This window comes from Pogoniulus pusillus, chromosome Z (assembly GCF_015220805.1).
Source record: "Pogoniulus pusillus isolate bPogPus1 chromosome Z, bPogPus1.pri, whole genome shotgun sequence".
Lineage (NCBI taxonomy): Eukaryota > Metazoa > Chordata > Aves > Piciformes > Lybiidae > Pogoniulus > Pogoniulus pusillus.
In genome coordinates, this window is record NC_087309.1 from 9,322,565 (window position 1) to 9,348,713 (window position 26,149).

Genomic DNA, 26,149 nt, shown 5'->3' on the forward strand with positions numbered 1-26,149 from the left:
TCACCTATGTCTTTACTCCCACAGCTGTTTGTCCTATAGGCATGAATCTTTGCTTTGTGCTCATGCAATTTTTTTCCAAGGCTGCCTTATATAGTGTCATCATATTCATCACCAGTGTGCAATGGGGTCAGATATCTGTCTGAATATGTTAGCCTCAGTCTTCAGTGGATGTGAAGGATCTAGTGGGAGCAGAAAAGATGTCTCTTTAAGACATCAGATACTGTCTTTTTTTGTTGGGCATTACCCAAGAGTCTGTCTACCTGCTTATTACAGACTCATGCCTCTCTGGACTCCTTTAAAACTATAGTTCAGACTGGGAGTGTGTTAAGATAGAAGAATCTGCCTCTCTGCACAACTTTTCACTGTCCAGATCTTTTAAGGATTTTGTGGAATTTTTGCTTTCTGTATTATGAATTATCATCTGCAAGCTTAATTTAGCCCTGCATTGTTCGGGGTATTGTCAATGCTTTCATCTGTACCATCTTCTTCCTGCACTTTTAACCAGGTGTTTTTGTGAAGATGTTGGAAAGTTTGGGGGTCTTGTGTATGGTGTTTGCTGTTGTAGAACAGATGTTGTAGAGGTCTATCTACATTTCACATCTGTTGTGAGATTGTGTGGGTTCAGTGATACAGCCTGTTCTACTGGTGGGACAGGCTTCATTTCTGTCCCCTTGAATGTCCCCGTGGACAGCTGCAGTATATAACTTGGGCACTGTAAAGAGGTTTTTAGCTAGCAATTTGGAGCTATAATTGCATCATAACTGTGCAGAAACTACTTTTAATAGGACTTGCTCCAAAGTCTCCCTCTGCTTCACTGAGCTCTGAAAACAGTATTTCTCTGTGAATGGCTTCTCAGGATCTCTGCTCAGTAGCTCTGAATGTCTTGATCTTTCCTGCAGTATAAGTTCAGAATCCACAGGAGATTCTTTGGCATTTAGGAACCTTGCCAGAGTAAAGTCTGGACTACCGTAGCGTTTTTGGGAAATGGGAGGTAGGTAGTAGACAATCAAGACAGTCTGATGAAGGAAGGGTATCTGAAAGGAAGGCATTTTGGGGACAGGATGATGGACCTAAGTAGCGTGGGAGAGAGGGCACTGCCTGAGATTTTGCCAGTAATTTGGCTAGGACTTCAAAGATTCTAAGACTTCCTGCAGATTTTCCATGAGCCACCATGACCCCAGCCTACCTTAAATTGCTCCTGGTCATCGTAACACTGAATTTACCAATGGTCAGTTTCCCTAATTTGCCTCACATAATTGCTCTCATCTATTGGCTCTTGCCAAGATCCACTGCGGAAAACTAATTTAATATTTCTAGGAGTACCAGAAGAATCTGAAAAGCTGCATCATTATTCACTCACTGGCCATGATTGCCTCAAAGTTTCTCAAAGGACTTGACAGTAGTTTAAAATTTCACTAAAAACAGCAACAGCAATGGGAGTGATGATGTGCTAAACAGACTCTACCTATGCAGAATGTGAAGTAAGTAGGACCTTTCATGAGGGTTTTAGGAAATGGAGACTAGTGCCAGGTAACTCTGAACATGAACTATAATTTCAAGTGTCCTCATAGTTAGATTTTTAATGTTCAATTGGTTTTGCATGGCAGCAGTCAGTGAATTCAGTTTAGAATTCAGTTCAGAATCAGAGTAACATCAGGAGTTAAGGTAAATGGCTACATTTTTCCTTATGTGAATGCCAGAAAATCCCTACTTGGCCTGCAAAATATCAGTATGCTACCCAGACATGTTGCAAAATACCCATTTCTTAACAAAGTGCATCTTTCCAGACACAAACTCAGGTTGGACTTGATGATCTATGAGGTCTCGTCCAACCTTGGTGATACTGTGATACTGTGTGTGAAACTGGGCAAAGACATATGATTATCTCTACCAGCATCAATCCTGCTCTGGAAAGGAATCAGAAATGCTCTATTAAATAGGCTTTCTCTTGTCAGGCCCTTGATGAAAGAGGCCTGAAAGAGATGTTCCTAAAGCAATGGTGCTTGCTTCAAAGTAAAATTTTGTTTTTCCTGAGTTCAGTCTTTATGAAGATTGATGGATTGACAGCCTTGAAGACAGATGTCATCTGTCTGTTTAGATTACAGAGGGCATAATCATGATTCAGCCCTTTCCCAAGTATAATCTGGGGCCCACCTACACTCACATCCAAGTATATCTGATGCGACAGCCAGTGGTGCTAACTGGTGGGTTAATTTTGCAATCTTGATTGCTGTCTACTAGGAAGGGGATCAAGTCCACCATCCCATTTCCCACAGATCACCAAATAGAGATAATAATAATAATAATAATTTTGTTCTTGCTGGGTGAGTTTAGCCACTGAACTGAACAACTCCGAACTCTTTACCCAACAGTTGCCTACTTCAGAATTTTTCTGCAGCAAAACACTCCTCAAAGACAACTCTCACCTTTTTTTGGTGAGCTACCAAGTATGAACTTGCTATTCTTATGTACTGTAAAATTACACCACAAATAACAAATCTGAGAAAAATTCAATGTGCTGTCACAGTAATTGGAAGACTTCTTCTCCATGTATGCTACATCTGTAGGTTCATGGAAAGAATTGTAGTAGTTTCTCTTTCCCACACTGCACATTTTCATTACTTTTCCAATGTGTTCTTGCCTTACTGATACTCTGTCATTGCTGTAGGTGGTATTGGGGCTGTGAGCAGAACGTTTGTCACTACTGGAACACGCAGTTACAGCAAAAACTCTTGCCCAGCCTACATTCATGATCCCACTTTGCCAGATCTGTGGGAGTCACACTGGAGCTAGACAACGAAACAGTCGCAAGACCACATTGGTCTTGTGCAGTATAGAGAGATGACAATCAGAAATTTTGTGTGCATATCTATTTGCCTTTCCTTTCTTTCACTATAGATAAAGTGCCTAAATTCTTTAGCCCTGATATTAATGGGAATTTCACACTGAACAAGTTCTTATATAGGAATTAAAAGCATGTATGATCAAATATTGCTGATGAATATGAGAGACTGACATTTCTATTACAGTAACAAAGTACTTTATTTTTACCAGTATGCAAAGTAATATAATTGTCTTTAAGAAAAGGACTGTCAAACATGAAATTTAAAATAAACCATCTGGTGTGGTATCAAGCAGCAAGGAATTATAAGGACCTGAAATATTAATTCCTAAAAAAGTTGGCAAAATGCAGCAAGGAGATTTATATGGAGCAGTTTTATCAAGGACATTGGGAGCTACGTGAGTATGGGATGTGCACCTTTGTCATTAAATGATAACAGATCCACAGATTTGTAGTTTAAACTGATTGGAAAATAAGAAAGTAGTGTGTTCTTACACATGCTATAGAGAATGGTATTTCATGGAGCATATGGTGCCATTTAGAATGCTCACAGTTAAGAGCAAACCCACCAAAAGTTATCACACGCTCATACAGAGGAAAATCTGTTTTAAAATTGGTATCTTCTTATGAATAGATTCTCCTCCTAGTGTAGATTCAAAATGTGTAGCGATGTTTTAAATTTGCATTTTGGTGTATTCTAAGTCTAAATGCTGCTTGATCTTCTGGATTCCTCTCCATATGCTTTGAAGAGACATTTAATCAGGTGCAGTCTTGCAGTCCTTCGAGTAAGTAACATTACCACTGTTGCCCCAACTTCACCCAGAAGATGAGTGTGTGAGATTGCAAGTGACTGGGAGAGTGTTAGCATTTTGCCTTGACTAAGGGACAAGTGAAAAGATTTAGGCTCTATTAAATACCTTTGCTCAGAAACATAATTTCATTTCTTTCATTGAGGACTACTGTTTATCATTGCAAAGTTTTTTTTTTTTTTTTTTTATAGATGAGGTAGATAAAAGTTACATCCTGACCATTTTGCTGCAGCTAGCTTTGGTAGAAAAAAATTCAACCCAATTGTTGTATCTGATTCTTTCAGAGAAGAGCCCAAAACCGAGATGACTTCTTTTAAACAAATTTCTCCTTATCGAGACTACAGTAAATAAAATTACTCTTGCCTAAGCTTCAACACTTAGCTGTCAGAGTCCAAACTCTCCAAGCCCAACATTCTTATCAGTGCAGAAGAATTTGAGATCTCATCTGTAATGCAAATCAACCCAGGCAGATCGTCACTGTCAAATGCACTGGCAAACGGAATATTCCTATTGAACAAATTACTCACCAAGAATCACAGCAACAATGGTGAAGAGCACAAAGGCATTCCTCAATAAATAACTTTTAACATCATCCTTTGTTATGCTCTGCACTTTTTTTTTGGCCAAAAGTGTACGTTTCCGGACTCCTTGTTGAATGCGTTCCATCCTACTTCCCGGCTTCGGATCTTCTCCGTTACCTTTAGTCATCTATCTTGCAGAAAGTTTTCTTTATGGTTAACTTCTGTCAATATCCCTTCAGAAAACTGGAAGGCTCTTCTCCGTGTGAGGCGCTGGAAAAACTGGCAAGAGAAGAAATCATCAAGCACTGCAGCAAGGTTTTAGAGGGATGATTAGCCATTTGTTTAGAGGGAAGCAAGTCCTCTCCCTGTTTCAGTAAAACTCATTATTTGTAGTCTGATTTGTGGATTACAGGTTTGATACACAGCCACTATGATTTTGTTAGAGAACTCTTTGAAGGCATTTTATGGACTGTTATCTATCTATCTATCTATCTATCTATCTATCTATCTATCTATCTATCTATGTCCTGTGTCTTCCCTAATTAATCTGAATTGATGTCATGCTGTAAAACCCTCCAGAGTAAATTTTTGAAGCTACTAGCAGTATGTTAATGTAACACAAATCTCAGAAGCATAAGGTGCTATAATGTTTAAAACTATCTGGCAGGGCTGCTTCCCATATGTTTAACAAGCCCATATTTTCTGAAAAACATTCCAGTTCACCTTCACATTAACCATTGAGGAGAAATATTTTGCTTGAGCTGCTACATTTAACTGCATTTCAGTTATTTTTAAATGGTCGAATGCATTAGCTGAATTCCTCATTTTCACATGGCAAAAATGCAGCAGAGATACGTTTATTTATCCCTCAGCTGTTATTTAGAAGATAATGCCTCTGACAGTTTTATGTTGGTAACATTCATCTTTTACATGTATAAGCTATTCAGAGCACATCTGTAAAACATCAGAATTTATATCTCACGTAGCTTGTTGCTTGAGATTGTAACACAAGTTCACGTTGCAAACTGATTCTTGGCATTCCCTGACAGCCATTACGTGTGTACATTCTGACTTTTAAGAGCCACACGCTGAATTACGCTTTAAAGCCTTTTAAACATTTAAAGACTTTCAGTTGGACGTAATTTTGTGCTTCGAAGTGAATGTTTTGTAGCTCATTGGTATTCATTTATTTAATAATGGAGCCTGGGGATGGGGGGGTGGGAAGGGTACTTCCCAGGACCGAGAGTCTCATTTCCACAGTTAAATCTTAGTGGATGCAGGGAAGCCCTGATGAAGAAATTAGAAATTGATGAATAGTTGCTCCCACGGCAAAAATCTCTCTCTCTTTAAACATCTTACTTTCGATAAATGTGGTGCCGAAATACCTATTTATTTATTTATGGGAAGGATTTTGACTGTAGACACACACAAGCGTTTCCGAGCAGCATGCTTCAGAGCAAATACCACCTTAAAACAAACATATGTTTTGAGATCGCCGCTTTTAGCGCACTATCCTCTCTGAATTTTAACAGGACGCTTTGCAGGCTTTGCTTGTTTAAGAGAGGGGAAACAGAATATTCTGAGACTGAGCTAAACATTTAAATCGGTGAGTACCGCAGCTCGGACACGATTGATACATGTAAGCAGGATCTCCCCCATCCCCCCTTCTCCTCCCCCGAACAATTAATTGTTGTATAATATATATATATACGTATGTAATCCACCTTGCCACTCGTTCCAAGATTATTAATGCAGCTAACTCACATTAAGACCAAGAAAGAGCATGGACGCAGCCTGAAGGATCACTATTAACATTAAGCAGCATAGGAAAGCAGAGAGTCAAAAAACGGAGACTTTGTTTTTGACTCAAACCCCCAGCAAACGAAATGGTCGACTCACCTTTTCAGATCGGCGGTACTCTTAAGAACAGGGTGGTGGCAGATAAGATAAGGATTTCCCAGCAAGTACAGCAGAGCAGCGGAGCCGAGCGAGCGGGGGGCAGAGAAAACTGACAATCTGCATGTGCTTTGGAATACAGCAACTTACTATCACTGTAACTTAAGGAAAGGGGAGGAGACTCTCAGCCCAGCTGAAATGAAAAAAAAAAAAATTAGGGACACATCACAAGGGAAAGGGGAGCTGAGCTTCTGGCATATTGATTAGTCTTGGCACAGCGAGCGCAGGGTCACTTTCTTTGTTTTTTCCTTTTAGACCACTTTCACGCTTTGTCAGTTCGCCCTCGTTAGAAACACAAAATCAGAACCAGGAAGAGCTGGAGGATCACCCACACGCACACACACACTCACACACACACGCTTTGGGGCGGCGGGGGGAGGGAGCTGAACACTTCTTCACTAGTCCAGTGCCCTTTAAAGATAAAGGATAGAAAACGTGAACGAGCTAGTTCGTTCTAAAAAGCGGCACGGTGTGAGGGTACCACATGTTTTCTGATCCCTAAAGACAGTTATTCATGGTCTGCTCTTCCCAGGGCGGGGGAACCAGACGTATCTTTCAGAAGCAAGTGGAGCATTATCAAGAATAGAAATACCCACCCTCAGCTGTATTTTTGGGTATGTTTCATGTAGATATTCAAAACATATGTTGAGGCTTGCCTCTTGTTTAGCAAGTTAAGCTCACTGGTACCAAGCCCTGTTCAGCTTGTTTCAATCGCCACGGAGTAAATAATGAAGAGAAAGGCAAAAATTCCCTTTCCAGAAACAATTCACCTTCGTGTTTTTTACCCTTTAAAAGTTTGTACTACTGGAAAGGTATTCGGGGAGGAGAATCAGAGGAATTCCCAAAAAATCTTCCTTCACTTTTACAAGGTTCACAGAAACCTTTTCATTTTAAATATTGGTAGTCAGTCTTAAATATTCAATAATTATATTTCAGTCCACCTTTCATGAATTTTTTAAGTGTATTGCCTTCTAAGATGGACAAACTCTGCTCATAGATGCATGGATGCCCGTGTACATTTAGTCTAACTTTGTAGATGATGTGGCTTTTAATGTTTGGTTAGGTTTTTTAATCACTTTTAAAAAAATTGATTGGGTAGGGTTTTTTTTTTATTTATTTTGTTGTTTTGATATTTTTCTTTTCTTTTGTTTCATTTTCCTGGAAAGTGATTTTAAATACACAGAAATGATGTACTAGACTAGAAATCATGTACTAGACACACACACACACACACACAAATCAGGTGAAAAATAGAAGTGTTGCTTCCACACTATCACAGTAATGGTTTTGCTGAAGTATTTTTCTAATTTAAATGTACTTCAAATAATGATGTGTAATGTAGAGGGGGGAAAACAATCTTAGTGTAATGAATGTTTGCTTATGATTGTTGTTGGTTTGAGATTGAACTTGTCCACTATGGAATCTTATTTTCAGGTATATATTAAGCACCTAAATTAACTTATTAATTGACATAAAAAGTAACAGGAAAAAAAAAAAAAAAAGGTTAGACAACTGGTGTGGTAAAGATAGAAGGACAGACTGTCTTTTCTTATACCTAGCAGCTTAAGTATCTCTTTTTCTCACTTCTTTGGTGAAGCTCTTAAACATGTTCACCATTTTGCCTGGGGATGGAAACTGACCTCTCCACTGACCTTTGGTGGTTAGTGATCTGCTTGTTTGATCTTTCTTTTTTGGAGTATGGCATGCTTTCTGTAAAGTCTCCCAGATAAGGGCTTCAATCTGCCCTCTGTTCGTATGAATAGTAATGCCTCGCCTTAATGGGACAGTGGTCAGGCCCCCAGATGAGGTGATCCAAAAGTATGTCATCATTTAATGCTTGCATAATGATGGGGTCTATGAAAAACCAAGATAGTCCTGTGATGGAATTAGCTATTCAGAGAAGGAAAGAAAGAAAGAAAGAAAGAAAGAAAGAAAGAAAGAAAGAAAGAAAGAAAGAAAGAAAGAAAGAAAGAAAGAAAGAAAGAAAGAAAGAAAGAAAGAAAGAAAGAGAGGGAGGGAGGGAGGGAGGAAGAAAGAAAGAAAAAGAAAGAAAGAAAGAAAGAAAGAAAGAAAGAAAGAAAGAAAGAAAGAAAGAAAGAAAGAAAGAAAGAAAGAAAGAAAGAAAGAAGAAAAGATTGAAAGAAAGAAGGAAAGAAAGGAGAAAAGTTAGAAAGAAAGCAGACAATAGGCACTCATAGAATCAACCAGGTTGGAAGAGACCTCCAAGATCATTCAGTCCAATCTATCAGTCATGCAGGTTTGCTCAACTTCAGCAGCAATTCTTTTATTAGCTATCAGTGAGCAACAGATATTGTTACACAATGCTTAGGAAAACAGAATAGTAATTTTTTTTGGCAAAATTATCTTGTTCAGAGTGTTCTTTCTTCCCCCTACCTAATTTCCTTACACTCATTTCCCTTGCTGATTTTTAACTCTGATAGCAAAAATAAAGAAGATATGTGATTGAAAGAGTATTATACTTTATATTACAATAAACATGCATCTTACATTTTAGATAACCTGGATAGACAGAAATAAGTCATAGTTCATAATATGGTGTTACCCTGAAAGACATGAAATTACAATGGGCTGGAATTTTCTTTTACATATACCATAGTTTTAGTACAATACAACAGATTTAGTACAATGCAACAGATTTAGTAACATCATTTAAAACTAGGACAAATTTAAAATGTTAAGTGCTTCTACCTGTAGCATTCAGTAGCATTATAAATTTGTAGGGAGAGTGACTTAGTAGAAATGTTGTAGACTTTTGGATATGTTTTGTAGAGCAACAGAGAAGAGCAGTGATTGGTGATACTACCAATTTCACATCAACAAAATAAGTTTTACCTCCTTCAGGTTAAAAAAAGTACCAAAAACAAACCAACATCTGTGAGGTCTCTTCCAACCCTGATGATACTATGATACTATGATACTATGAACAAACCCAGCCCAAACAAAACCAAACACCCCCCCACCAAAGCCAACCAACCAAAAACATAACAAAACAAAACAAAAACACCCAAAACGAAACTGAAAAACACAAACAAAACTCAAACCAACCAAACAAATAAACAAAACTCCAAAGCCCAAACAAACAATACCCAGAACAAAAAAAAAACACAAGGAATGACCTAATTCCTTGATGAGCCTGTCTGTGTTATCAGATTGGTTTAGCACTCTAAGTTGTGCTTTGGGTTTCAGTTCCAGCCTTGACAAGGCTTACAGGTAGGTCGCAGAGCAGACAAAAGGAAGTTTAGGGCAAGGGCTGGCCTTAACTTGAACCTTGTCTTTGCAGGCAGTGTACATTCAGCCAGCTGAAATCATGTCTTGTGGAAAACTCATGCCCTATTTTGTTGCAGCTAACAAAATCATTTGTTGAATGAACTTTACATAAACATACTTTACATGTTGATGTCAGTGCCTTGTCAGGAGCATCTAGGGGCAGGAGTGGATCTGTTGTAGGGTAGGGGAGCCCTGCAGAGGGACCTAGACAGGCTGTATGGGTGGGCTGAGGCCAATGGGATGAGCTATAAAAAGACTAAGTGCAGAGTTCAACACTTTGGCCACAACAACTCCAGGCACCACTAGAGGCTGGGGACTGAGTGGCTGGAGAGCAGCCAGGAAGAAAGAGACCTGGAAGTACTGGTAGATAGCTGAAGATGAGGCAGCAGTGTGCTCAGGAGAGCCAGTGGCATCCCGGCCTGGATCAGGAACAGTGCGGCCAGTAGGACGAGGCAGGTTATTCTTGCCCTGTACTCAGCACTGTTCACACCACTCTTGAGTACTGTGTCCAGTTTTGGGATGTGTCCAGAGAAGGGCAACGAAGCTGGTGAGGGGCCTGGAACACAGCCATCTGAGGAGAGGTTGAGGGAGCTGGAGTTGTTTAGCCTGGAGAAGAGGAGGCTCAGGGCTGACCTCATTGCTGTCTACAACTACCTGAAGGGAGGCTGTAGCCAGGTGGGGGTTGGTCTCTTCTGCCAGACAACCAGCAACAGAACAAGGGGACACAGTCTCAAGTTGTGCCAGGGTAGTATAGGCTGGATGTTAGGAGGAAGTTCTTCCCAGAGAGAGTAGTTTGCCATTGGAATGGGCTGCCCAGGGAGGTGGTGAAGTCTCTGTGCCTGGAGGTGTTCAAGGAAAGCCTGGATGAGGCACTTTGTGCCATGGACTAATTGACTGGCTAGGGCTGGGTGATAGGTTGGACTGGATAGTCTCTTCCAACCTTGGTTGATTCTATGATTCCATGATGATTCCATGATTCTTATCTCCCAGCATTCCCAAGTCCCTATAGGTGTTCAAGGAAAAACTGGATGAGGCACTTAGTGCCATGGTCTAGTTGGCTGGCTAGGGCTGGGTGATAGGTTGGACTATCACAGTATCACAGTATCACAGTATCATCAGTATTATTAGGATTGGAAGAGACCTCACAGATCATCAAGTCCAACCTTTTGCCACAGAGCTCAAGGCTAGACCATGGCACCAAGTGCCACATCCAACCTTGCCTTGAACTGCCCCACTGCCCCAGGGACGGCGACTCCACCACCTCCCCAGGCAGCCCATTCCAGTGTCCAATGACTCTCTCAGTGAAGAACTTTCTCCTCACCTCCAGCCTAAATCTCCCCTGGCGCAGCCTGAGGCTGTGTCCTCTTGTTCTGGTGCTGGCCACCTGAGAGAAGAGAGCAACCTCCTCCTGGCCACAACCTCCCCTCAGGTAGTTGTAGACAGCAATAAGGTCACCCCTGAGCCTCCTCTTCTCCAGGCTAACCAATCCCAGCTCCCTCAGCCTCTCCTCGTAGGGCTGTGCTCAAGGCCTCTCACCAGCCTCGTTGCCCTTCTCTGGACACGCTCAAGCATCTCGACGTCCCTCTTAAACTGGGGGGCCCAGAACTGAACTGACTAGATGATCTTGGAGTTCTCTTCCAATCTTGTTGATTCTATGGTTCTTGTAAAATAAGGAAAGGCTTTAGGGTGGATGCTACTGATCAAACATGAAGTGTTGTTATTTTCAGCTGACTAAACCCATCAAACACAAGCTCAGGAAGATGGTTGTGGCAAATGCAAGAAGTGGAAATGAAGCAGTGAACCCCTTTCACCTCCCAGGCAGTAATAAATCTCATATGAGAGTGCATGGATCCCAGCTGAAATAAGACTTTTAACATTCAAAGTAACCCAGTCTTCATGTTAATAAATCAACAGTATAAATTAATACTGACGTAATCTTTGAAGGTTTAGAATTTTAAGTAGAATCTCAGTGAAGCACTGCTGAAAGCTGCAATGGAGAAATTGGAATAAAATTCTTGTGAAATGAAGTGGTAAAGTGTATGCCAGGGTGTCCCCAGTCTTCAATTAATATATATATATACACACACACATATGACTCCCTTGAAAGCCCAAATTGAGAATACAACTGTTAATTACCACCATAACATATTATGCCAAGGAAGAAACAGTATCTTAAAGAGCTCAGATTTAATACATAGAATCATAGAATCAACCAGGTTGGAAGAGACCTCCAAGATCATCCAGTCCAACCTATCACTCAGCCCTAACCAATCAACTAGACCATGGCACCAAGTGCCTCATCCAGTCTTTTCTTGAAGACCCCCAGGGACGGTGCCTCCACCACCTCCCTGGGCAGCCCATTCCAATCAAAGTATTACTAAATAATTGCCACAGCTAAGATGCATCCTTAGGGTCCTGAATATTTCCACATGACCGTGGCACATGGTTTTATACAATTAGCTTTGTTGGCTCTCACTTCTTAGGCTATGCTAACATTGGTATGAGAAACTGAGGTTTCATGTTTATGTGGCCTGCTCTCTGCCTTGGCCAGCACTAATTGGTTTTGCTGATCCCAACTAGAGATGTTATAAATCAGACAGACTGAAGAAGAGCGAGTCTGGGCTTCTGCTGTGGATATAGAGAGGAGAGAGAAACCTTCTGCACAAGGGCCCTATCTCTGCCCTGCATCCTTCCTAGGAAAGAGATGGAAATGTCTGATGTGAGGCACCAAAAGGCTGTGGTTTACTCTAAGCGGCTGCAGAAACCTGTGTGGAACAGAGGAAGGAAAATAAGCCAGAGGATGAGGCTGGACAGGGAGTACTGCAGGAACCAGAGCAGGATGGGCTGAGTCACACCCAGAACCATGGTGAGGGTGCTGGGCAGCAGCAAGAGCCCAAGTGTGGTGGTGGCCTGAGATGTCCCTGAGCATGCAGAGCATGAGCTGCTGCTTCAGCTGCACTCAGGAGCCCGTATGAACCTCAGCACCAGTGAGTGCCTGGTGAGGGTGGCTGCAGTGTGGTCTTTTCCAGGGGCCTTCAGCAGAGCCCTGTCCAAGGACCAGTGCCCAGGTTGGGAGGCGACTGGTGCTAGGTTGGACTGGATGATCTTGGAGGTCTCTTCCAACCTGATTGATTCTATGATTCTATGATTTCTTTGCACATTGGTTTATGAGAGTGGGATTTGACACATAACTCAATCTTGGTCAGGCAAATATGAAAAATGTGGTATATTTTTTTATTCAGATCTGATCAATGGAAGTCATCACATTATCCAAGACAGTAGGAAGAGGTAGCATGCTGTAATTTATACTTAGGCCTATATATATGCTTACATATTCAAGGATACTTATATTTCTGTGTGCTCTGCATGTCAGAAATAGCTACGTTCTGTTAGGAAATATGAAGAGCTGCAGTAAAAAGATCTGTGGATTCATAGTTAGTATTGAGGATGTGACATTCACAATGCATGCAATACAGGAGGGTTATTAGTCTTAACCTTGATCACAGAATAATAGAATCAACATGGTTGGAAAAGACCTCCAAGATCATCCAGTCCAAACAGCCCAAATGTGGCCCAAATTCCCATTACTGCTTGGACTGTATGATCTGGTTTTGTTTCTTCTAAGGCTACTCCAAGATATGAATCAAAGGTCTATAGCCAATTTTAGTTTGCATCTTCCTCTGCTGATCACACTGAATGTGTCTTTATTACCCTGAAAATTGCTGGTCAAGCTCATCTATCAATAAAAGTCATGTCATAAAATATTTCCTTGGTGGGAAAGATTGAATGTTTGTTGCAAATTGCTGTGATTCCATCACAAGATCATCTAAAAAGCAAAGTGTTTTGCCTGAGATTAGGAAGAACAGCAAGTGACAACAGCCAATGTAATTATCAGGACTCAGATTTTCAGTGGCCTATTTCTGCATTTGTATTTACTCTTCCACTCTATTCTTAACACTGTTTCCTGCAGCCAGCCAACAAATCCTCCTGGTCACTATTTTTTTCCCCCCCTGCCTACATTTTGAGGTCTTATGCCATGAGAATAATTGTGATTGTATGCTTCCAGGCTCTGTCAATTGTCAGTCGGAAGTTGCACAACAAAAACACAGCATTTCTGCTCTGTGAAAATTCCCAGAGGAGAAACACGAACCTCCAGTATCTCCATTCAGCATCATGGGCTGTCTGGGCCTTAACACATACTGTATGTCTGACTGCAGCTGAATAGACAATCTTGTTTCCTTTCAACACAGGGAGTCAGATCACCCACTCGCTCCTGGGAGGGGGGGGGGGGGAAGTGAGATGAAGTTATAACAGTAGAGGATGTGGCTCATGAACTTTTCCCCTCACTGTTTTACCAAGAATGTGAATGTCTGTATTTACAGTGGGGTAAGTCTAGCCGAAGAATAGGCAATGTCATCTTGGAAGGATGGAAGATAGGATGGGATTTTACTGAAGAAATCCAATGAAATCCTATCTGTAGCTGTAGCTAATAGCATTTCAGATCCAAACTCCCATATAGCATGGGTTTGGTGGCTTTCCCAGAGCTAGTGGCAGCTGCTGAAGGAAAGACAGGTTCACCTGAAGTTAATAGAGTGGATATTTGCAAAACAGTATAGCACTGGAGCCAGAAACTCCCTACCCTATTTCTCTCAGGTCCCTCTCAGTTTCGCCCTTCCTAATTTCTGTTTCTTTTAAACACTTCCCCTGATCAGCTGTAAATTTCAGAAGCTCGTGAATTAATTGAGCTATTGAGAGTCCCCTGGGGAGGCCCATGCTGGAAGCACACATTGTAGTGAGTACTCTAAATAGTGACTTCCAATTCCTGCTAGTCACGGTAGCAACGGAGCAGCGATGCCACACAGGTCCTGTTTTGGGCTAACAGCACTGTTCGTGGGTGTTCCACTGGCTGAACTGTTTTATATCTTTGTTCTCTGTCAGACAGGTTTTTGAAGACCATTTCTTGGATCCTCTGATACTCTTTTATGCTATATGTTCTTTATGCAGGGTACAGGCCTGTTGCTACTGCATGTGCCAGCCTGTACAACAGACATGGTCTTACATACCCTTTCCCTCACATTATTTTCCTAACATTGTCTCCCTAAAATTAGCAATGGCAGAGAGGTGAGAAACAAGATTAAACAGAAATGTGCATTTCTGCAGTATTATCTGCACAAAACACATTTCATGTAAGATGCTTTTCATTTGATGTCTTTGTCAGTAGTTATTTTTATAATGAAAGAATGATTTATCAGCTGTTTAATAAATCCTAGTGTGTTTTTAGCATAACAAGAAAGATAAATACAAAGAAAACCACTCATTTGAATGAAGTTCCTGTAAGGAAACTACTTAACAGTAAGCTAACATGATTTTTTTTTCCTTTTAAATACAAATATGCTGCTATGGGATTGTAACTGCTGCAATCAAGACACTTAAAAATCTTTTGTAAAAAAAAATATATAATTTAAAAGCACACAGCTCAAAGTTGCTGTTAGAATAATGACTATAATAGCAACTGTTTAGCATTTGGACATTTTTTTGGCAGGAGGGCTTTACATTGTTTATTGTGAGAAAGAAACAGGCTCTGAGAAAACATGCAAATTTTCAGCAAGGGAAAAAGCAGCAGCAGCAGGTTTTGAAAACAGAATGACAAAAAGTCTTCCCTGCTTCTATCTTTCTCATCCACATAGCCTGAGATACAGTCAGTAGATTCTTTTGACTCACTTCTGTCTGATATTCCATGGAAGATCTGTAAATACCATAATACTGCTGGCATCCAGACACTTGGGTTCTGTGGTAGTCAGAATTTATTTATTTATTTATTGTGTTTGCTTTTTTGTTGTTGCTGCAGTTTTGGGGTATGTTTGTTTAATTTCTGTTCTAAAATTCCATCATTTGCTGAGATCTGAAACCCACAGAACTCACTGGTAATCTGCAACTTACTTAAAGTAAAGTGGGCACAGTCCTTTAATCTTTATTACTCACTGTTGAAGCTTAATCAAATGCCTGCCATTAGGTCTACAGAAAAATGAAGCATTAGGTAGTAGGATGAACAAATATTGTTCAAAGTAAAGAAGACCTGTCACTGATGTGATATCTTGGCTCTATTTGTGCTGATCAGAAGGGATAGATTATTCACTCAGTATTTGAGTGTATAAATATCACTGGTACACAGGAGAAAAAAATGACAAATTCATAATGAAACATTAAGAAAGGTAAATTAAAAAAGAAGAGTGGAGTCCTCATTTTGAAACTGTCTTGTCTGCAATGAAACAAAGCATTGATACACTGCACGTTGTTTCTAGTTAGATTTACTTGGTGTGCAATGAATGCTTCTCTGACATACACTGTAAATGCATTTGTAGGAAGACCACAATCAGCATTTTTTTTTTCACACAGACCAGAAACTGCTGAAAGAAAAAGCTGAAATCTTTCAGGCATAGTACAGTATCCTATCATTCATTTACAGATTCACTAAGGTTTACTTTTGCCTGCAGTCACTTTCCCCATCCCTCTGCTGCCTTTTGAAATTCTACCCCAAGAGTGTGTTGGCAACAGAGTGCCTTCTTTTTCTTAGTAGAGCATTACTCCCTTTGGTTTTGCAGGTTTATTGCTCTCCTTCTTCCCTCATTTCCATTAATTTTATCCCTCTTTTCTGTCCTTAAGCCACTGCTACTTTCCCTTGAGTAACAGAAAAATATTTGATGTCAAGTTCCTATTTTCACCTGAATCAGTGAACTCAAACTTCGAGGGAAGCTTAGATCTTCACCTTATTTAGTTCTTAGACACCTCTTCCAAACCATCCCTTATTGTATGCTCTTTTGGTATGTGGTTTGTAATATTATTTTTTCCTCTTTGCTCCCCGTGTTCTCTTTTTCCTGTGGGTTTTCTTGTCCTGCTGTTTTACCCTTTCCCCTTATTTCTTATTTTCCTTTAAGCTTCTCCCTGATTTTTGCTTATTTCAAGCCTCAGTTTGTTTGAGAAGTGAGATTGAAGGTGTCATTCACATTGACATGTTTGTGGAGGAGTTTGTACCACAAATGCATAGCTGGGAGTGTCTATATGGGTGGGTGGTTATGCACTTACACAGCAGCATGCTGAGAACTGGTTAGATCTCTCCTCCATGAAAACATGTGAAACAATGAAAAAGAGTATGGAACAGATGTCCATTTTCAGCTCCAAGCATGTCAACTCTTCCTCTTCAAACAGGAATGTCTCTTCTGGCTACAGACTGCATTCAAAGAGGAAATAATTGTAAGTAATTTGTTAAATCAAGGGGAATGTTGAAGTGAACAGCCAGACATCTTTCAAAACAGGAGAGAAATAAGAGACAATACTTTTGAACCACTGCTTTATGCAAGCCTTTCACATGGCTCCTAAAAATGTCTATTTCCTCCAGTTATGTCTACCACCTACTGTTAACTGCAGAATGGTAATGTATTGGGTGCTTTACTTAGCTGCTTTGTGAATGGCTCCCATTCACTAGAAGTCTCATCTCACTCCATATGCAGGCAAAACTCCAGTGAAGACAATGACAGTCCAGGTCTCCTGACTCACATTTTGCTCAGGCAAAACCCCCATTGTCCAGTGATTGTTTTGCTCAATGAGCAGTTATTCACAAGTGCTGAATAGGAACCCAGTCAGCTGTGCTTTGATATTAATTTCCTGATGATTCATTAATTCTCTAAAATCGGTACCAAATTCTTCTTGGAATTAGACAGAAATTTTGCTTTAGCCTGGGGATTAAAACCACATCAGCCACGAGAATGTGCCTGTATTTTCTAAAGCAGTAGTTTCTCTGAGATCTGAATACTGCTTGAAAAGAGTTTGTTACTCTAGAGACCAGGAATATGAAAGCATTTAATTCTTTCATCAGATTCCTGGTGAGTTATTAAAGACAGAACTCCAGTGATTCAGGGACACAAAATAGGGGAATAAAATAAGAGGTGAATGAAGGGAGATTATCACACTCAGCTGCTTTGGCCATGCTCTTTCAAACAGCTTAAAAAGAGGTAAGTTAATTTCATATAACCATAAGGTATTGAAACCTACAATGGTTGAGTAACAAATGAAACTCAAAACTGCTGTTTGTGTACAATAGGTAGCCAGAAGAGCTGAAGCATTGTTTGAATTGTAGGAAATATGAAATATATAGGTGGATATGAAATATGCTTTGCTATGGACTGTTTTAAATTTGTTTTGTACTTCCCCCCACTTTATTTGTGTGAGCATCTTAGCTCTTTTTACCTCCGACAGATAAAAGTTCTCTAAATGTAGTGTGAAAGGAGTATAAAGTGCTACTAATGTCACTTTCCAGTAATTTCACTGACAGGAGTGCTTTTGTAGGTTTAGTGTACTTACAGGCTTATTATATGAATATTTATAAATATTATACTTATTATATATTACTTATTATTAATACTCATTATATATGATAATTACCCTAATTACTTATTGTGAATATTTATATATATTATTAATATTTATAAATATTACACGTATTATATATTACTTATTATTAATACTTATCATATATTATAATTCTCCTAATTACTTATTATTGTTAATTTATTATTATTATTATTATTATTATTGTTGTTGTTGTTGTTATAAATATTTTGATAGGAAGCTGGTGTTTGACACATTCACTGTGCACTACAAAATTGTTCTTTAAATAGGTACGAAGCACAATTCTTAATATATTTAATCTCCATTGCTAGAAATCCCAGGAAGCATCCCTAGCAAAAGTCCTCCTTCTACAGATAATTCACTGCTCTGTAAGGTGTGGGAGCAGTGAACCACAAAGTGCAACCCTGCCTACCACAGAACTTTCCCTGGGGTTCCATTAGAAATAGAGATGTATAGCAAGAGCCCCTCAAGTCCTCGTAAGTGACAGCATAGCATAGGAAGAGAGTCATTGGACACTGGAATGGGCTGCCCGGGGAGGTGGTGGAGTCGCCGTCCCTGGAGCTGTTCAAGGCAGGATTGGACGTGGCACTTGGTGCCATGGTCTAGCCTTGGGCTCTGTGGTTGGACTTGATGTTCTATGAGGTCTCTTCCAACCTTGGTGATACTGTGATACTGTGAATCAGTAAGTACACTGTCAGATTAATACATTAATGAGGAATTTAATATAGCAATCATTACATAATCCTGAAAAGGCCTTCCACCAAGAATTCTGTGATGGACGTCTGCTAGGTATCATGTTTCCAACACTAGTACTGCATCATGATTTTGCTTTGATGGGATTCTGATTCTTTCCTTTTCCACATTAGGTATCCTATCATCCTCTTGCATGATTTTGCTTTGATGGAAATCTGATTATTCGCTTTTCTACATTAATTATCCTATCATACTCTTGAATAAAATCATTTTCAGATGTGATGTTCCTGTAGAATATCCCAATACTTCTCATCCTTCGAGAGAAAGCACTCAGATGATGGTTCTTTTCCTTGTAATATTTTAACTCACCTTTAATGTCTTTTGGAGGTATTTTTTATTTTCTACAGAGGTAACCCTTTCTTATCAGACTATAATGTTGCCTGTTGTGTGGAAATGGCATAATCATAGAATCATAGAATCAACCAAGTTGGAAGAGACCTCCAAGATCATCCAGTCCAACCTAGCACCCAGCCCTAACCAATCAACTAGACCATGGCACTAAGTGCCTCATCCAGGCTTTTCTTGAAGACCCCCAGGGACGGTGCCTCCACCACCTCCCTGGGCCTTCTTCCCATCCCAGATACTGAACTTCTCAATATTCTTCCACTAAATTTCAGAAACTAATCTCTATAGAAGCCTAAATTTCCATATAATCCTGAAAGGTATGTATAAACAGCTGTAGGTTTTGTGGGTTTCAGCTGTTTTGGGGGGTGGGGGGTGGAGGTGTGTTTGGCTTGGTGTTGTTTTTTTTTTTGTGGGGGGTGTTGTTTTGTGTTCGTCATTTTTTGTTTGGTTGTTTTTTGTGTGTCAGGCAGTTCCTTGAACTGTTTTCCTTTGAAATATTACAGTTAACATTGAAGGACCTATCACATGTCTTTGTATGAGTTATCACTGTGTTCTAACTGTGCCAGTTTCACAGTATCACACAGTATCATCAGGGTTGCAAGAGACCTCACAGATCATCAAGTCCAACCCTTTACCACAGAGCTCAAGGCTCAAGTTGTGCCAGGGGAAGTCTAGGCTGGGTGTTAGGAGGAAGTTGTTGCCAGAGAGAGTGATTGGCATTGGAATGGGCTGCCCAGGGAGGTGGTGGAGTCACTGTCCCTGGAGGTGTTCAAGTAAAGCCTGGCTGAGGCACTTAGTGCCGTGGTCTGGTTGACTGGATAGGTCTGGGTGCTAGGTTGGACTGGATGATCTTGGAGGTCTCTTCCAACCTGGTTGATTCTATGATTCTATGACTGGGGTAAGGTTGAGAGGGGGAAGGTGAAGGGGTGGTTGAGAGCCTCTCCTGGAGACTGAGGTTTCTGGGAGGGCTGTTGTGTTTCTTTATTACCTTTTACCTTGTATATCTCTGTCTAGAACTGTATATACTGTAAATATCTACTTGTATATTGTGCTAGCTGTAACTATAAGCTTCATTCATATTTCCAGAGCCAGCTGAGTCTAGTCTGGGTGATTTCTAAAGTGTGTGTGTGTGTAACACTCAAACCATCACACTAACCTCTAAATGATTTTTAAAAATATATCTTTTCATCATGCTGATTACAACAAGAAAAGCCATTTGAAGAGCCTTGCAGGAGATATTTTCACTTCTTTTTTTTTTTTTTTTTTTTTTTTTTAGAGTTTTCAAAAAGTTTAGGACTAAACAGAGGTTTATGACTAAACTGAGAGGTTTGAGCTCTGGACTTCTAATGCTCTATTGGAACAATTTACAGTTCTATCCATCTTCCCAGTGCTTCCGATAAAAGTTGTGGAGAAGGGACATGCTCAGTTTGCACAGCAGGACATCAACACCTGATAATAGCCTCTCCTAGTCTCAGGATCTCAGAACTTTTCTTTCTGCTGTTTCTACAATACTTCCAGCTGAGGTCTCAGCACACATCAATATTCAGGATAATTTCAAAGGAAGGAAGGAAGGAAGGAAGGAAGGAAGGAGGGAAGGAGGGAAGGAAGGAAGGAAGGAAGGAAGGAAGGAAGGAAGGAAGGAAGGAAGGAAGGAAGGAAGGAAGGAAGGAAGGAAGGAAGGAAGGAAGGAAAGAAGGAAGGAAGGAAAGAAGGAAGGAAGGAAGGAAGGAAGGAAGGAAGGAAGGAAGGAAGGAAGGAAGGAAGGAAGGAAGGAAGGAAGGAAGGAAGGAAGGAAGGAAGGAAGGACAGATGTACCCAAAGTCTGCACACTCAGTTTCTAGAGCAGAACAGCTCTTTAAAGAGAACTATCTTTAGAGCATGTAAGATTTGCTTGGTTTCCTTGACATGCTCATGGTGTCTGAAAATATGCACACAGAGATATATAAACTCTGTAAGTCAAAGCATGAATGTGTACAGTATATGTGCAAACAGAACCCCAATAGTATTTGCAGCAGACTATCAATGGTACTGTGTATTATTGTACATCAGAGTGCAGCAAAAATCAACACAAAATTTCAGTTATTTTGAGGTTATTTTTATTTTTTTATTTTCTACAGACATTATAAACAGTAGTAATAATACTTGACTAACTAAATTTTAAATTTTAAACCATTAAATTGCCCTTTATGGCACTTTGGAATGTGTCACTTGTAGCCAAATAGCACGCACCTTTCACACATCCCACAGTAAAACAATCTTGATTATAAAACAAGGTCTTGAAGATTAACTTGAAGACTAACATTTAGTAGGGTTTAACATTCAAGACTATTCAGTCTTGAAGAATCATAGATTCATAGAATCAACCAGGTTGGAAGAGACCTCCAAGATCATCCACTCTAACCTATTACCCAGCCCTAGCCAGTCAACCAGACCATGGCACTAAGTTCCTCAGCCAGGCTTTGCTTCAACACCTCCAGGGATGGTGACTCCACCACCTCCCTGGGCAGCCCATTCCAATGCCAATCACTCTCTCTGCCAACAACTTCCTCCTAACATCCAGCCTGTACTTCCCCCAGCACAACTTGAGACTGTGTCCCCTTGTTCTGTTGCTGGTTGCCTGGGAGAAGAGGCCAACCCCCACCTGGCTACAATGCCCCTTCAGGTAGTTGTAGACAACAATGAGGTCACCCCTGAGCCTCCTCTTCTCCAGGCTGCACCTCCCCAGCTCCCTCAGCCTCTCCTCATAGGCTTTGTGCTCCAGGCCCCTCACCAGCTTTGTTGCCCTTCTCTGGACACGTTCCAGCACCTCAACATCTTTCTTGAATTGAGGAGCCCAGAACTGGACACAGTACTCAAGGTGTGGCCTGAGCAGTGCTGTGTACAGGGGAAGAATAACCTCCCTTGTCCTACTGGCCTACATTCAGTAGGGTATAGTTTTCATTAGTTAAGTAAATATTTCTGCCACAAAAGAAGTCCAACATGGGAAGACAAGTTTTATTCTGGTTGATATTTTGTGAAGTAGAACTGTGAAAGTGTTATTAAAACCCCAGCAAACTGTGTGTTTCTAAATGGTTTGAGTTTGTTTGTTCTTTTGGTTTTGTTTGTTTGGTTTTTTTTTTATTTGAACCTTCAAAGCTGTAGTGGGTTACATCATTTTGAGTTTAATAAAACAGTAAATTTAGTAGTAACTACTATAATAAAATAATGACCTCAGAATAACTACTAAAAAAAAAAAAAGGAATCATTATAAGATTTGCATGAGATCATGAAAACATAAGTAGTAAGATGAAACCTGTGTTTACTGGGGAATATTGGCATATGTATTCTGTATATGGTGCAACTTTTGTTCTTCATGTGAAAAATGTACTAACCAACCATGTAGGTATCATTCTGTCTGCATAATCATGCTCAAGTCTGAAAATTCAAATTAAGTTATCCCTATATGCCACTATCTTGAGGAGTTTCTAAACGAGACAATAGGAGATACATTCAGGCAGGGAAATTAATACTGAAACTATTTAAACTGCTTAAATGCATATAATTCATAGGCTCATAGAATGGTCTAGGTTATAAAGGACCTCAAGGATCACCCAGATCTTTTCCTTTTTTAAATGTAAAATGAAAAAAAATATTACAGTGACTTCCACCAGGTGCTACATTAACTGAGAATTAGAAGGTTTTAGGGTATATTTTAAGTGTTGCCAAAAAACACCACAAACTGTCCATTCTTCCTAATAGAGATCAACCAATGCAATGTTAAGATCCCTTGTAGATAAAAGCTTATGTTATTAGTCAGCCTTACTATAAGTTAGCATCTTGGAGTGTGGTGAAAGCAAGATCATAGAGTCATAGGATCAGTCAGGGTTGGAAGAGACCACAAGGATCATCTAGTTCCAACCCCCCTGCCATGGGCAGGGACATCCTACCCTAGATCAGGCTGGAGAGTGTCTCATCCAGCCTGGCCTTAAACACCTCCAGGGATGGGACCTCAACCACCTCCCTGGGCAACCTATTTCAGGGTCTCACCACCATGACGCTGAAGAACTTCTTCCTAACATCCAGTCTGAATCTACCTATTTCTAGCTTTGTTCCATTCCCTCTAGTCCTATCACTACCTGACAGCCTAAAAAGTCCCTCCCCAGCTTTTTTGTAGGCCCCCTTCAGATATTAAAAGGTCACAATAAGGTCACTTCGGAGCCTTCTCCTCTCCAGATTGAACAGCACTAACTCTCTCTAAAGGGTTAACACTCCAGGGGGAGTAACCTTGAACCTGACCCTAGGTGGTCTTGACCCCTCCCCAGGGGTGGGTCTGAACACCACCAGGTGATGGTTAGTCCATTCCCCCTTCCTGTCTAAAGATCCATAAAAGCAGGGGGACTTCCTGTTGCTCTCTCTGCATTCCCTGCCTCCGTGCTTACCAGCATCACCATCCTGGTCCTGTTCCTCTTTGTTTCACCACGTGGCCATCACCCACGAGGTAGACAAAGCCATCACCATCAAAATCGGGTTGTATTTCTACCTTTTGCATTTGCTTTCCCTTCCCTATACCTTTGTAACTTCCCTACCTCAGATACCTTTTTAAGTTATTGTTAAACTTTCCCTTTTTTAACTTCCAAATCGAGTGAGATTCATTTATTTGGGTGTGCTTACCTTTTCCTCTCTCTACATCTAATCCCTTTCTTTTGGGAAAGGAGAGGGAAGAGGGAAGATCACTCTATAAAAAAATTGTTGTTGGTTCTATCAAAATTATTTGAGTCTCTGGAAATTTGAATTAGAACTGAGACACTCCCTCAGTCTCTCCTCATAGCAGAGTAGCTCCAGCCCACTGGTCATCCTTGTGGCCCTTCCCTGGACACGCTCCAGCATCTCCACATCCCTCTTGTAATAGGAGCTCCAGAAGTGGATGCAGTACTCCAGGTGGGGTCTCACCAGAGCAGAGTAGAGGGGGAGAATCACCTCTCTCAACATGCTAGTCACACTTCTCTTGATGCAGTGCAGAATCTGGTTGACTCTCTGGGCTGCAAGTGCACACTGATGGCTCATGTTGAGCTTCTGCTCAATATCTTTATTGATGATCGGGACCAGGAGATTGAGCCCATCATCAGTAAGTTTGCAGATGACACCAAGCTAGGAGCAGCTATGGACCTGTTGGAAGGTAGCAGAGCCCTGCAGAGGGACCTTGACAGGCTGGATGGGTGGGCAGAGGCCAACAGGATGAGATTTAACAAGGCCAAGTGCAGAGTTGTACAATTCAGCCACAACAAACCCAAGCAGCACTACAGGCTCAGGACAAGGTAGCTGGAGAGCAGCCAGGCAGAAAGGGACCTGGGGATACTGATAGATAGTAGCTGAAGATGAGCTAGCAATGTGGCCAGGAGGGCCAGTAGAATCCTGGTCTGGATCAGGAAGAGTGTGGCCAGTAAGACAAGGGAGGTTATTCTTCTCCTGTACTCAGCACTGGTCAAGCCAAACCTTGAGTTCTGGACTCCTCAATTCAAGAGAGATGTTGGGGTGCTGGAACATGTCCAGAGAAGGATGATGAAGCTGGTGAGGGGCCTGGAACACAAACCCTATAATGAGAGGCTGAGGGAGGTGAGGGTGTTTAGCCTGGAGAAGAGAAGGCTCAGGGGTGACCTCATTGCTGTCTATAACTACTTGAAGGGAGGCTGTAGCCAGGTGAGGATTGGTTTCTTCTGCTGTGCAGAGGGACCTGGACAGGCTGGATGGGTGGGCAGAGGCCAATGGGATGAGATTGAACAAGGCCAAGTGCAGGGTTCTGCACTTTGGCCACAACAACCCCAAGCAGCACTACAGGCTGGGGACTGAGTGGCTGGAGAGCAGCCAGGAGGAAAGGGACCTGGGGGTACTGATAGAAAGTAAGCTGAAGATGAGGCAGCAGTGTGCCCAGGTGGCCAAGAGAGCCAATGGCATCCTGGCCTGCATCAGGAACAGTGTGGCCAGTAGGACAAGGGAGGTTATTCTTCCCCTGTACTCAGCACTGGTCAGGCCACACCTTGAGTCCTGTGTCCAGTTCTGGGCCCCTCAGTTCAAGAGAGATGTTGAGGTGCTGGAACATGTCCAGAGAAGGGCAACAAAGCTGGTGAGGGGCCTGGAACATAAACCCTATGAGGAGAGGCTGAGGGAGCTGGGCCTGTTTAGCCTGGAGAAGAGGAGGCTCAGGGGGGACCTCACTGCTGTCTACAACTACCTGAAGGGACATTGTAGCCAGGTGGGGGTTGGTCTCTTCTCCCAGGCAACCAGCAATAGAACAAGGGGACACAGTCTCAAGTTGTGCCGGGGGAGGTATAGGCTGGATGTTAGGAAGAAGTTCTTCCCAGAGAGAGTAATTGGCATTGGAATGGGCTGCCCAGGGAGGTGGAGGAGGCACCGTCCCTGGGGGTCTTCAAGAAAAGACTGGATGAGGCACTTAGTGCCATGGTCTGGTTGATTGGTTAGGGCTGGGGGATAGGTTGGACTGGATGATCTTGGAGGTCTCTTCCAACCTGGTTGATTCTATGATTCTATGATATATCTTTTCTCTAGTTTTACTGCCACTGTAGCTTATTCTTTTAAACTGTTTCAATCATTTCAATTCTATTTTTTTTTTTACAGTGTTTTGGGGCCATCACTACAGCTTCATAGAATCATAGAGTCAACCGGATTGGAAGAGACCTCCAAGATCATCCAGTCCAACCTAGCACCCAGCCCTGTTCGATCAACCAGACCATGACACTAAGTGCCTCATCCAGGCTTTTCTTGAAGACCCCCAGGGACGGTGCCTCCACCACCTCTCCAGGCAGCCCATTCCAATGCCAATCACTCTCTCTGGCAAGAACTTCCTCCTAACATCCAGCCTATAGCTCCCCTGGCACAACTTGAGACTGTGTCCCCTTGTTCTGTTGCTGGTTGCCTGGGAGAAGAGAACAGCCCCCAACTGGCTACAAACAAACAAACAAACTCCAAATAAACTGAAAAGACAGTAAGAGAAAAGGACATTTATAAACTAGATTTTTCCACACACAAAGCTTTTCAGCTTTAAAACTACTCTCATCTGCTGTTGTGAATTTAGAGATGTCTAATTTTGAAAGAGAGTGGCAAAGCAACCCCAGGAAAGGTATTTTTATTCAAAACATAGGCTCTAGAAAAATAAATATTGCATGCACTGCTGGCGTGATACGGTCTTGCTGCTTCTTATTTCTCATTCCATATTTGCACTTAAAAAGGCTGAA

The 26,149-nt window shown here is 41.3% G+C and overlaps 1 protein-coding gene across 1 annotated transcript in view; it reads right to left on the reverse strand.

The window, feature by feature from the left end:
- The window catches only part of SLC1A3 (solute carrier family 1 member 3), an 83,829-nt gene extending 77,478 nt beyond the window's left edge, over positions 1-6,351 (reverse strand). Inside the window, exons 1-2 of the mRNA XM_064176430.1 lie at positions 6,072-6,351; positions 4,179-4,451 (exon numbers count right to left, since the gene is read on the reverse strand). Coding sequence (XP_064032500.1) covers positions 4,179-4,359 — 181 coding nt within the window. The 5' untranslated portion in view covers positions 4,360-4,451; positions 6,072-6,351. The remainder of the gene's footprint in view (positions 1-4,178; positions 4,452-6,071) is intronic.
- Positions 6,352-26,149: the final 19,798 nt, after the last annotated feature.